The sequence below is a fragment of the Rhea pennata genome, chromosome 1 (assembly GCF_028389875.1).
Source record: "Rhea pennata isolate bPtePen1 chromosome 1, bPtePen1.pri, whole genome shotgun sequence".
In the NCBI taxonomy this organism is placed as follows: Eukaryota; Metazoa; Chordata; class Aves; order Rheiformes; family Rheidae; genus Rhea; species Rhea pennata.
The window spans coordinates 23581482-23594479 of NC_084663.1; the positions used below are offsets into that span (position 1 = coordinate 23581482).

The 12998-nt window shown below is 38.0% G+C and overlaps 1 protein-coding gene across 6 annotated transcripts in view; it reads left to right on the top strand.

Annotated features, from left to right (window-relative positions):
* Nucleotides 1-12998, top strand: part of POT1 (protection of telomeres 1) — a 78089-nt gene that overhangs the window by 36975 nt on the left and 28116 nt on the right. For all 6 annotated transcript variants that reach the window (XM_062583138.1, XM_062583158.1, XM_062583150.1 and 3 more), the window contains 2 exons: nt 7213-7503; nt 11853-12008. In XM_062583138.1, coding sequence (XP_062439122.1) covers nt 7213-7503; nt 11853-12008 — 447 coding nt within the window. The remainder of the gene's footprint in view (nt 1-7212; nt 7504-11852; nt 12009-12998) is intronic.

Genomic DNA, 12998 nt, shown 5'->3' on the forward strand with positions numbered 1-12998 from the left:
GTTTGCCTTTTCACAGAGGACTGATACTTGAAAATCTGAATATTAAGTGTATGAGGCTTTGCTTCATAAAAATATAGGATCAATCGCATCCTCTTTTTTGCCATCCATACTAGTCCTGTTCTGTCTCTCTCCTTGAGCATCTGTGTCCTCAACCCGGTAATACTTAACAGCATTTGTACCACTAGCCTCAGTTTTTAGACCAATCTTGCTATTATTTCCAGGAACCACGTCCTTCTCATTTCTGTGTTCAGCTACAGAGTTTCTTTTCTGTGTGTATTTTCACCATTAGTCTAGTCCAATTTTGTCATACTAAAGTTGGTTGCTTCGTCTTCCTTGCTACTTGCATCAAAATGGAAACTATTGAGAAACACAGGCGAAGAAATACCCGTCTTCTCGGTTCCTGTTCCTGGTCAGCTCTGGCCATAACTTTCTGACTGATAAGAGTAAAAAGAGATGAACTTAAGTATAGAGCATACTGAGTGAATATAAAATCCTAGGAGAGGGGGATCTCAGAAAAGATAAGATGTTTCCATTAAATCTTGAGCTTTCCATTAAGTCTTTCCATTAAATCTTGGGAGAGCTGCCAGACTCTTAGCATCTTCTGAGTAAATGTTGTCAACATTTAGAGACTTTACCAAAGTTACATGTGAGACTTCACTGAGAAGGATATTAAGGAACATGTTACCTACAGCAGCAGTGGGACCCTGTTTTCAAATTCTTGCTCTGAAGAGTGGAAACAAGTAAAACTATTCACTAAATGATTGTAAGTTTATTTTTAACCCAGGAAAGCTAACATTTTTTTCTTGAAAGTATCTGTATTGCTGTTGCTTTGGCTTCCCATCAGCAATTTTTTAAAATGTACAATTCAGTTTGGAATTTTGCTGAAGCATTTATTCTTTAGTAAAAGAAAGTCAGGAAACATTAACTGTAGACAATGATGGAAGTTTCACTATCATTAGAAATCTTAGTGTTTCACACTTGTTTTCTGAAATTTTCATCTTAATCCTTTTAGTTGAGTTGATTAAGTCCTAACTATTTAGGAAATATTCCAAAATACAATAATATATTTTTTTTTACTAGAATCTTCTCCAATATACTGTGCCACTTTTTCTGAGGAATATATCAAAGGCAGCATGGCATTCCCCCACTCTCCTTTTTTAATGATTATCAAAATGGAAGTTATTTCAGCTGATTTAAACATATATACATTTTCTATATAATATATAAACAAAAGTAGTTATAACATGTTCATGTGAACTGTACAATGTACTGTTCATTTTCATTTTTGTGTTATATTAGTGCAAAAGTTTGTGATAATCATATTTTGAGGAGAGCAGTTCTCAGGGATAGTAGAGAATAGCTTTAACTGTTGGTCTTAATAGCTAGTTGTATTTTTCATGTCTCCATACAGATTCATTTTACTTCCATATTATTATAAGTTTTATAAGGAGATGCCTACAGCTAGTTTTCATAATTAATTTTTGCTGTTGTTAAACATGTTCAAAATGGTTTGTTTTATATTGGGACACAGATTTTTTTACTGAGTTATTTCAAACTGGTTGTCTATTCCATTACCCTGTCTCTATTCGTACAGCTGAAGTTATGTGTATATTATGATTACAGTATTAACATTCAAATATGAAAAAATATAATGAGGGTATGTTGGATTAAAGTTGTTCTGATGCTCCTGAGTTTGGAGAGGACTAGTAAGAAAAATCTCCAATTGTCATACTCCTGAACTTTTAGATTTTTCTTAGTCCCATGCAATTCCTAATAAAACTCAGAAGAGTTTCGGCAATGGTGGAGCATTATATAAATATGTTGATGAAATCACCTATCAGTATTCTTAAAAGTGATGCTGGGAAAACAACATTTGTATTTGATGACTACAGACTCAGAGATGAATATAACATCCAAAGATCCAGAACTTTGATTTTTTTTTTCCAAGAAGCCTATAATACAAGGAAGCAACTCCATTTAATAGAAAGGGCCATTTAGGAATTATATTATTGAGGCCATTGATACCATTAAAGACTTCAGGAAAATCCTACTGGGATTTATTTAGCTAATCTGAGGCATACAAATATCATTTCTTACCAAGACACCTTCTCAGCCTGTTTTGTTTCTTATTTAAACTGTTTTGTTTCTTATTGCACTGATAAAGCAATGGCATTTAATAGGAGAAACTAACCTTTGTGTATAATCTATCACTGCTAAAATGGCAAGCAATATTCACAATGAGATACCTCCAAGTTTTGGAAGCTCTACAGTTCAATTCAGACAGTTCTGGATCCATGTTCTGATGGACCAGTGGCTCTTAGAGGACATTGCCCTGTGTGTTGGTGTGCAGCCAAAAATAGAACAGGAAGAATCCCATGAAAAAAAGCTGAGTATCTGGTTAAGTGACCTGTTTCGTCTTGACAATGGAAGACTCGTGTGTTTTTTCCTGTCAAATCTGTTCCAACTATTCTAGATCACTTTAAAATGCAGTGATCTGCCTGTAAAGCTTTGTGTAAAGTGGTGATCATTTTGAGAAGATTGGAAGACATCCCTTTGTGACTTGCCTCCTTTCCCAAGGACCTAGTATAAGGTAAAATTTTTATTCATTTTCTATGAATAAAGCCCTGTTAATAGCTGTTGTCTACAGGAACAAATGACAGGTTTGTGGCACTTATATCTACAAAGATGGTACAAAGTACTATTCCAAGTTCCTGTTTATGTTTCTGTATGGGTTTTCACTTGAAATATAATCCATGTGCAGACTTTTTTCTGCCAGATTTATAGAAATCTTTTAAAACATACAATACTGTCAAAATACATAGTAATCTCTGCGGGGAAGCTTTGTAGATCTTGAGATAATGGATCTTAGTATGGCAAAGGTCTTACTCAACTTACTCATCAATGACCTGGATGAAAAGACAGAGTGCCTCTGCAGTAAGTTTGCTGGTGATACCAAACTGGGAGGAGTGGCTGATACACCAGAGGGCTGTGCTGCCATTCAGAGAGACCTGGACAGGCGGGAAAACTGGACAGAGAGGAGACTCATGAAGTTCAACAAAGGCAAGTCCTGCACCTAGGGAGAAATAATCCTACGCATCACTGCAGACTAGGAGCTGACCTGCTCAAGAACAGCTCTGCAGAGAAGGACCTGGGAGTCCTCATAGACAATAAGTTGACCATGAGCCAGCAATGTGCCCTTGTGGCCAAGAAGGCCAATGGTATCCTGGAGTGCATTGGGAAAAGTGTTACCAGCAGGTCGAGGAAGGTGGTCCTGCTGCTCTACTCAGCCCTGGTGAAGGCCTCATCTCGAGAACTGTGCCCAGTTCTGGGCTCCTCAGTACAAGCGAGACATGGAGCTACTGGGGAGAGTCCAGCGTAGGGCTGCAGAGGTGATCGGAGGACTGGAGCATCTGCCCTCTGAGGAAAGGCTGTGAGAGCTGGGCCTCTTCAGCCTGGGGAAGAGAAGACTAAGAGGGGATCATATCAATGCCTATAAATGCTTCAAGCGGGAGTGTCAAGAGGATGAGGGCAAACTCTTTTCAGTGGTGCCCAGGAACAGGACAAGAGGCAAGGGGCACAAACTCTAACACAAGAAGTTCAGTCTGAACATGAGGAAGAACTTCTTTATCGTGAGGGTGACAGAGCACTGGAACAGGTTGCCCAGAGAGGTTGTGGTGTCTCCTTCTCTGGAGATATTCAAAGCCCTCCTGGATGCAATCTTGTGCAACATGTCCTAGGTGACCCTGCTTGAGCAGGGGTGTTGGAATACATGATCTCTACAGGTCCCTTCCAACCTCAATCATTCTATGATTCTCTGAAAGGAAGTGTTTCCAAAGATGGCTCTTCAATAGGAGTGTTAGCAAAGTGTTTCTTCACTAGTAGAGTAGTGCATTACTGAAACCAATTACTCAGAGAGTTGTGAATTTTCCATCCCGCTTTCTTCACTGTTTATTTGTTAAAGATCGTGAGATCTTGCTTCTCTGTCACCTGAACCCAGTTTGGGTCACGCAGAGTGGCATATGTTTGTCTTTCACTGAGTGGAATATGTTGTCCACTGCAGTAACTGTAATTCTTAAGCTGTTTTGCCCACAGGCAGTGTTGTACCCTTTCTTTCCTCTTCACTGGCGTCACACGTATACTAGGGTTCTGCAGTTGAGAGGAGAATGGGCAGCAAGATGTGAATGCTGATCTTCTATTATTTTGTTGCCAACCATGGATTATGGGGATCAGTGTGTGTTTTGATCCCTGCTAATGTAAAAGGTATCTTATACTGAGGACTAAATGTATAACCAAACCAAAATGTAAGGTTGGACAGTGTATTTCAAACAATGCTAGTTGCTGTATAAATAAAAACTCAGGATCTTCTATTATTTAATCAGTGCCTTCTAGATATGTGCACTATATTTGTTAAATAGGTCCGATCTGAAAAGCTTTTTTATCAGAGAAATCTCTGTCTATTGTACGTCATTTTGGCAAGCATTTCTGATATTCTAAGATGACTGTGACACCAGTAGTTTTGTAATAGTCCTTTGTATTGCAGTTGCCTTTACAATTTAATGATCAGTTTTGATTGAGAAGTGCCTTGGAGAGGCTGTTATTCCAGCTTTATACTTTACTTGCTATCACACTTCCCTCTTCTACTGAATGAGCTTTACTAAAATAAAGTTCAAGTGTAGAAAGTTTCTGTAAATCTATTTATAAAGCATTTCAAGATTAGTGTCCTTTAAATGAGTATATTCAGGATAGAGTTCTATGCAACTGAAAGCAGTTAGAGGTTTTTTTCTGTTAAGTTTGGGGTGACATTCCACCTTTAGTTCTTTAGTTTAAGAAAGCTTAGCCAAAGGCTCCCACAGGCAGTCCATATTGGAACCTGCTTACCTACTTGCTGCAAGCAGAACACATGCTATCTGCTCTTTTTGTCCCAGAAGATATTTGTGTTTAGCAAACATTATTTATTGTTGCTACTCATATCAAAGAATTTTTCTCCGGTGGCATCTTCCCCTCCTCTATAATAATAATAAACTACAGTGCTTTGGCGATTACACAAAAAGCACTGGAGGGAATTCTCATCTTATGCAAAAGTCTCAAGATAGCCCTTTTCCCTAAGTTTAATTCAATTTGAAAATCATTTAAGTATGAAAATATAGGTAGTTTATAGTATCACTGCTTAACTTGATTTGAGATCTACTTAGAGTGCTGTAATGAAACAACATTTGCCCAAGAATTTTGTTCGTCTCACGCTCCAGTGATTCCTTATTACTTTAACAACAATTTGTTTTCAAAAGACAAGTCAAGAGAATTTCTTTTGAGCATCTTCTGTCTTATGGGCTTGACAGAAGCCTATTTTTCCTTGAAATCCATTCTACGTTCTACATTTACTTTTTCTATTTGTTCTGTTGCTCACTAAAGAATGTTGTTGCACCTTTGAGACCACTCAATGGCCTCTCTGCTTACTCTAAGGAAACTTCTTTTTGCTTCAGAATCACTGGTTAATTTTCTCATCATGACTCTTACGCTTTGCCTTCTTGCGTATTTTATTTTCTGTGTTATTTTTATTTTTTCTGTGTCTTTTCCTATAGTCAGGCTGATATCAAATACATTAAATGAAGGTACTAAGAGATGTCATAAATACAGTATGTTCAAACACAGCCTTAACAATACTGAAAATAGGACATCAAGGCTTTGAGAAGTGGAGGAAATAGTCTGTGGTGAAGTCATAGTGGAAGCCCGGGGAGACAAAGTGAGCTGCCTTCTTGGAAAATGAAGAGCCATCATAAATATCTATGTTGGAGATCTAGAACAGAATTTTTAGTAAGAAATTAGGGTATTTTAATGATTAATTAAGGTAACAAATAAATAGGTAAATTGGAATTAAACATTTTGACATCTGAGACAGGATACTTAAAAATATGCTTGAAGTATCTTTTGATAGCGGATAAATAAATAAAATAAATGAAAGAGGGCTTTCCTTTCCTCTGAATGTTACTTATTTGGAGAAACATGAGATTAAGTACATTAAAGTAAGTACAGGCTTAAGTACATTAAATTTTATCGTAGAGATGAGCCTTATGATATTTATGCTTCTAGACAAGACCTATGCCAAAGTAGTAGGAATTAAGTGACTTTGTATTTCCAAGCTTGAACTACTTTGCTTATGAATTCAGTAAGAAAACCTGTTTTGTTTTGTTTCATTTTTTTAAATCTGTGTTATAAACTTTAGGGGTAAATTATTGGCAGTTGCTTGGTCAAATGTTGCTATTTAGAACTTTGTTACATGTTTTGGGCACTGCTTTTAATTAAGTTTTAATTAAGTAGGATTTTTTAACCATTTGAAAACTGAGCCCTGGGAATCTTAAACTAGATCTTCTCATAAATGACTTATTCAGAAGTCTTATTCCTTTTTGGCAAGCAAATTTTAATTAAAAGAGGATGCATATAAATAATGGGTTAAATCAAGGTCTGAGATTTGGGATCATGAATCATGTGAATGTTGTAGGGAATGATAAGAGACTACCTGATCCTTGAAGGAATGCCTCGGAATGTGAACACTGGTAGGGTAGCAGGTACACTGCTAAATCAGCATGATACAAAGGACCTGCCAGATGTAAGGCAGTATTATAAAAGTAATGCTGGAAGTTACATTCATAATTCAGCGGAAGTAAACTTGTCCCTATTTGTTTTATAGAAACAATTCTCTCCTAGAATTGATATTTCATTCCTCAGGTCTGTAATACCAGGAAACCTGGCCTATCATGAGATACAGAAATGAGAATCCATAATTCCTTTGCTCTGCCTAAGTTGTACGGTGTGACCCTTAAAAATTAACTTGCTGATGCCTCAGTTTCCCCATCTGTAAAAACAATAATGATGCATTCTCCACTTATCCACTTGGAGATTGGTGAATAAAATGCTGTACACTGATGCTATATATTTGCAGCTATATGTTAGTCTATCTCTTCAGAAATTATTGGTATTATGTTATATTTTTCTATTTATCCACTTGGTCTAGATTACATTAATTTGCTTTTTGGGGTTTTGTTCTGTTTTATTTTGACTGTTGTCTCCTCGTGGTACCAGGAACAAAAATGATCAATAGCCCATTCTTTATGTGATAAAACTGAAATATTTTGATGTAGTATTTTGTTGTAGTATTTGATGAAGAATTTTGATGCAGTGCAGATATTTACTTTTTTTCTTCATATTTTATTACAGATCAGAGAATACAATGGACAGATGCAGGGAATTACCAGTGGGGGATTTGCCTCCTTGACATTTGATGGCACCGTAGGTGCACCTGTAGCTCCTCGAACGTCTAGTAAATTGTACACTTTCTTAGATGAAGAGCAGAAAACAATAGAAGAACTACGTGCTTGGGCAGCAAGTAATCTTTCCATCTCTGGACCCGCAGCAAAATTATCTGGTGTTCAACCAATGCTGTTCTTTGATCTCACTTGTCAACTGGTAGGGAAAGCAAAAGTAGATGGATCATCTTTTCTTCTAAAGGTAGTTTTTTTTTTTTTTATAATTTGTTAAGACTTACTTATTAAGACGTAATGATTCAGAGTTTTCATAAAACCAACATATTATTTGATTTAACTATAATTTAATTTATAATATTATGTAGATGAATATTTAGAGGTTAAGTGAATTTATAGTCTGTGACCATTTTACTTTTATGGAAACAAAATAGAAATCTCTCTTCTCTTTAAAATTGTTCATCTAACTTATTTCCTTAGAGAGGTTTTGTAAGATGGCATTGTTATGGAGTATAGTTCCACAGGTGTCTGTAGATAAATATTGCAGGACTTCTTAAAGCTGAAAAATATAGTTAATTTTAACCTGGTTTTCTAGTCAGCAACAGTTATTATGGGTTTTTTAGGTATGCCTGTAGGATATAGCTTAATGCAGCTGGCACTGTGTAGTAAACAAGTAAATGAATGGATTGGTTATCTTTGTGATTTTAGGTGTCCTCAATTAGTTATACATAAGTGCTTTGGGGATTCATGCTTAATAAAAGAACAAAATGCAAAATGTCACACAACAAGTAAGTATTTTACAGGACTGATCCTTAACATCAGCTAAATAAAAAGAGGTCTATATAATTTTCCTGGATTTAGCTCCAGCTGTATCAGTCTTTTATTCCGAAATCTCTGTTTTTGTTTTTAAGTACTATAAGTTGATTGTTAAAACCTGAGTGGTGAACAGCCTATTATTTTATATTTCATGAATTTATATAATTATTCCTGGGTACCACTATATTAAGTCATGATGTTATAGCATGTTGGGAAGCAACACATTGCATTATTCCTTCACTAAAGGAGCAAAGATTTTTTTCGTGCAGAATGATGTTTGTACTACACAAAAAGAAACGTTAAGCGTCATTCTGTAATATGCTCTGCAGTTGTTACAAATATTTCAGTTTAAACTATCTCTTTTGAAATGAATGTCAAATGAGACCCCATAAAGCCTCAGAACTTCATGGACTGTAAGTAAATTGCTCATTAGTTCCTGTTTTTCATCCATTCTGTAAATTTGAGTAAAGGGAAGCTGGTAAGCTCTTGAGGTAGTGAGCTTGATTTGTGCTCATGTGTTTGCAAGTGAAAAACAGCTACTCTTCTAAGGGTTTTTTTTTTCTTGAGAGGGTAGCTTACTGGCTTAAAAAATTCTTCAAATTTGAGGCCCCTGGCTCCAAACCCATTAGTTCTTCCAACAAAAGACATTTTAAAATTCTCCAAACCATTGTTTTTATTGTTATCTTTAAGAAAAGCACATCTTCAGGAATGGAGTATATTGCAGAGCAGTTATCACTGAAAATTTGGAATTTGATGTGCATGAATAGATTTTTCATTGCAAAGTACTGCATCTATTTGCTGTCTGTTGACAGTCTTACTTTTCCACAGACCTTTGATAGCTCAAAAATAATTCTTTTTATATTTCAGTACTTAAGTATCTATCAGGCATCCACGTTGTAGAATCTGCATATTAAGTATATATGAAATACTGATGTTTTTGTACTATGGTCGACATAAAGAGCGATGTAGACTGAAGTAGGAAGTTATCAGTAGTTAATGGCATGTGTGCTGTATACTCCATCTCCAAATACCACAGCTAGAGTGTTTAAAAGCTGTAGCAGGGATTCAGATATTAAATATATAAAGTTCTGCATGCAGTGAGGTCTACTTAGTTGTATATGCTGGAGAAAGAGTGGAGGTTTTGCTATAGCTAAATATTTTAAATATTACCAAATTGTAATTTTTGACAAGTTAAAATTCTGTCTGCAGATTATTTTACCCTCTGTAAAGAATTAAAAAAATATGTTGAAATCACAGAATCACAGTTAAAGTTAGAAGGGACATCTAGAGATCATGTGTTCCAACACCCCTGCTCAAGCAGGGTCACCTAGGACATGTTGCACAAGATTGCATCCAGGAGGGCTTTGAATATCTCCAGAGAAGGAGACACCACAACCTCTCTGGGCAACCTGTTCCAGTGCTCTGTCACCCTCACGATAAAGAAGTTCTTCCTCATGTTCAGACTGAACTTCTTGTGTTAGAGTTTGTGCCCCTTGCCTCTTGTCCTGTTCCTGGGCACCACTGAAAAGAGTTTGCCCTCATCCTCTTGACACTCCCGCTTGAAGCATTTATAGGCATTGATATGATCCCCTCTTAGTCTTCTCTTCCCCAGGCTGAAGAGGCCCAGCTCTCACAGCCTTTCCTCAGAGGGCAGATGCTCCAGTCCTCCGATCACCTCTGCAGCCCTACGCTGGACTCTCCCCAGTAGCTCCATGTCTCGCTTGTACTGGGGAGCCCAGAACTGGGCACAGTTCTCGAGATGAGGCCTTCACCAGGGCTGAGTAGAGCAGCAGGACCACCTTCCTCGACCTGCTGGTAACACTTTTCCCAATGCACTCCAGGATACCATTGGCCTTCTTGGCTACACGGGCGCATTGCTGGTCAACTTATTGTCCACCAGGACTCTGCAGAGCTGTTCTCGAGCAGGTCAGCCCCTAGCCTGTAGTGATGCGTAGGATTATTTCTCCCTATGGAGACTAAGTCCCTAAGGACTCTGCACTTGCCGTTGCTGAATCTTATGATTCTCCTCTCTGTCCAGTTTTCCCGCCTGTCCAGGTCTCTCTGAATGGCAGCACAGCCCTCTGGTGTATCAGCCACTCCTCCCAGTTTGGTATCACCAGCAAACTTGCTGAGGAGTCGCTCTGTCCCCTCAATCCAGGTCATTGATGAGTAATTTGAACCAGACTGGCCCCAGTACTGACTGGGGGACATTGCTAGCTACAGGCCTCCAACGAGACTCTGTGCCACTGATGACGACCCTCTTAGCTCTGCCATTCAGCCAGTTCTCAATCCACCTCACTATCCACTCGTCTAACCCACACATCCTGAGCTTACCTAGGAGAGGATGTTATGGGAGACAGTGTCAGAAGCCTTACTGAAGTCGATGTAGACATGTCCACTGCTCTGCCCTCATCTACCCAGCCAGTCATTCCATCACAGAAGGCTATCAGATTGGTTAAGCAGGATTTCCCCTTGGTGAATCCACGCTGGCTACTCCTGATCACCTCCTTTTCCTCCACCTGCTTGGAGATGACATCCAGAATGAGCTGTTCCATCCCCTTTTCAGGGATAGAGGCGAGGCTGACCAGCTGTAGTTCTTTGGGTTCTCCTTCCTATTGTTGCTGAAGACTGGAGTGATATTAGCTTTCTTGAAGTCTTCAGGCACATCCCCTGTTTTCTAGAACCTTTCAGAGATGATGGAGAGTGGCCTGGCAATAACATCGCCAGCTCCCTCAGCAATCCTGGATGCATAGCACTGAGATCCACGAATTTGTGGATGTCAGGTTTTCCAAAAAGGTCTCTAACTCAATTCTCCTTGGCCAAAGGAAAATCTTCCTTTCTCCAGACTTTCCAGGGCCAATCTTAGAAGTAAAGAAGGCATTCAGTAGCTGTCTTCTCTGTATTCTTTGTCACCAGGGCACCCACCCCATTCAGTAGCAGGCCCATATTTTCGCTAGTCTTCCTTTTGCTGCTGAGGTATTTGAAGAAGCCATTCTTCTTGTCCTTGACATCCCTTGCCAGGTTTAATTCCAAGTGGGCCCTAGCCCTATTCATCACATCCCTGCAGACTCTGACAATGTTTCTGTATTTCTCCTAAGGGTCCTGTCCCTTCTCCACATTCTGTGTACTTTCTTCTTAGAGTTTTGCCAGGAGCTCCTTGCTCATCCATGCAGGTCTCCTGCCCTGCTGGGCTTTTGGTTCATAGGAATGCACTGCTCTTGAGCTTGGAGGAGGTGATTCTTAAATATTAACTCTCTCTCTTGGACCCTCTCCTTCCTTATAGGGCTAAACCCCGTGGGATTTCTCCAATTAGTTCCCTGAAGAGACCACAGTCTGCTCTCCTGAAGTCCAGGGTTGTGATCCTACTTACTGCCCTGCTTCCTCCACTCAAGATCCTCAACTCCACCATCTCATGGTCACTGCAGCCAAGACTGCCCCCAACCTTCACATCACTAACCAGACCTTCTTTGCTTGTTAGCACAGGGTCCAGCAGCATATCTTTCCTTGTTGCTTCTTCTACCACCTGTGTCAAAAAGTTATCATCAGTGCTCTGCAAGAACCTCCTGGACTATTTGTGCCTAGCTGTGTGTTGTCTTTCTTGCAGATATCACGGTGATTGAAATCTAGATGAGTAGTTAAAGGAGCTTAGAACAGAGTCCCCAAATAAGATTTCTTGTTATTACCAATTTTTAATTAAGTGACAGATTTGTAAAATATGTTATTTCAAATGTTCAGCCTAAAGCCTCTTGAGCATATTGGAGTGATTTATTTTCATTGCAGGTATGGGATGGCACAAAATGCCCCTACCCAACATGGAAAGTGCCTGTGGAAGCAAAAGACCTGGAAGGAGAGAAAGGTCTCCTTCATCAGCTTCGAAATCTAACAGTGGACATTTTAGTCTATGATAACCATGTACAACTGGCAAAATCACTTAAGGTAATGCACAGTTTAGTATTCTAGTGCTCATTCTGTGGCCTATTTTCTGTTTAGAACTCACTTCAGAGAAAGTAACAATTCAGTTCTACTGTTAATTAGTTTCAAATGTTACTTTTATCTTTTTACTGTCTTTCTCCTAACTTTTATTTGAATGTATAACTCCTTCAACGTGTGAACAGCCTCATTACCTTAAAATCACTATGAAAAAAATTTTCCAATTAAGCAGGTCTTTGTAACATCATACGTAGTCCTGTGAACAGTGTTCTCAGAAAATGTATGCTATAGTTAAAAATTTTTTAAATTATATAAAGTAGTGTTAAACTTATAGTCCCATTAAATGCCTGCAAGTCTGAAGTCAATGAAAGATCTGTTCTACAAACTTAGGCATTTTATAGTGCGTATCCTCATTTAGTGGGTCAATAATGTTGATTATGCTTGTTCTTTTATCTATCTAAGCATAAACATTTGATCTTCAGCGATACTGCCATCTTGCTGCTGCATACAGCAATTTAGCAAAAATATATCTTTAATTTTATGGCTTGCCTTGTATATAAAGTATGATTTTTAAGGTCTTGTCTTTACCAGAAAATAAAGATAAGTGATACTTTATTTGTAGTTGTTAGTTTGGGACTATCAGCTGACAAAAATCAATTTGATATGTTAATATATGTCCATAAGTAAATACCAGATAATAAAATAGCTGCATTTGCGTAAGAATTCACAACAAAATGTACTCATAGAAGTGTTCCATTACTTACAGCTTTTCTCATAGAATTATTATATTGTTAGCTGATTTCATCTGTAGAGGTACATAAACGATGGTGTTTCAGTGAAGCAATATATTTTGAAAATGAAGGGAAAATTGTTTAATGAATATTAATAAAATGTATTTTCTTGAGCAGCTGATAGTAGTCCATTTACGATTCTCTCCCATATATATTCAGGATTTAATATTGAATATGTGGTACATGAGGTGTATTCATCAGTTCT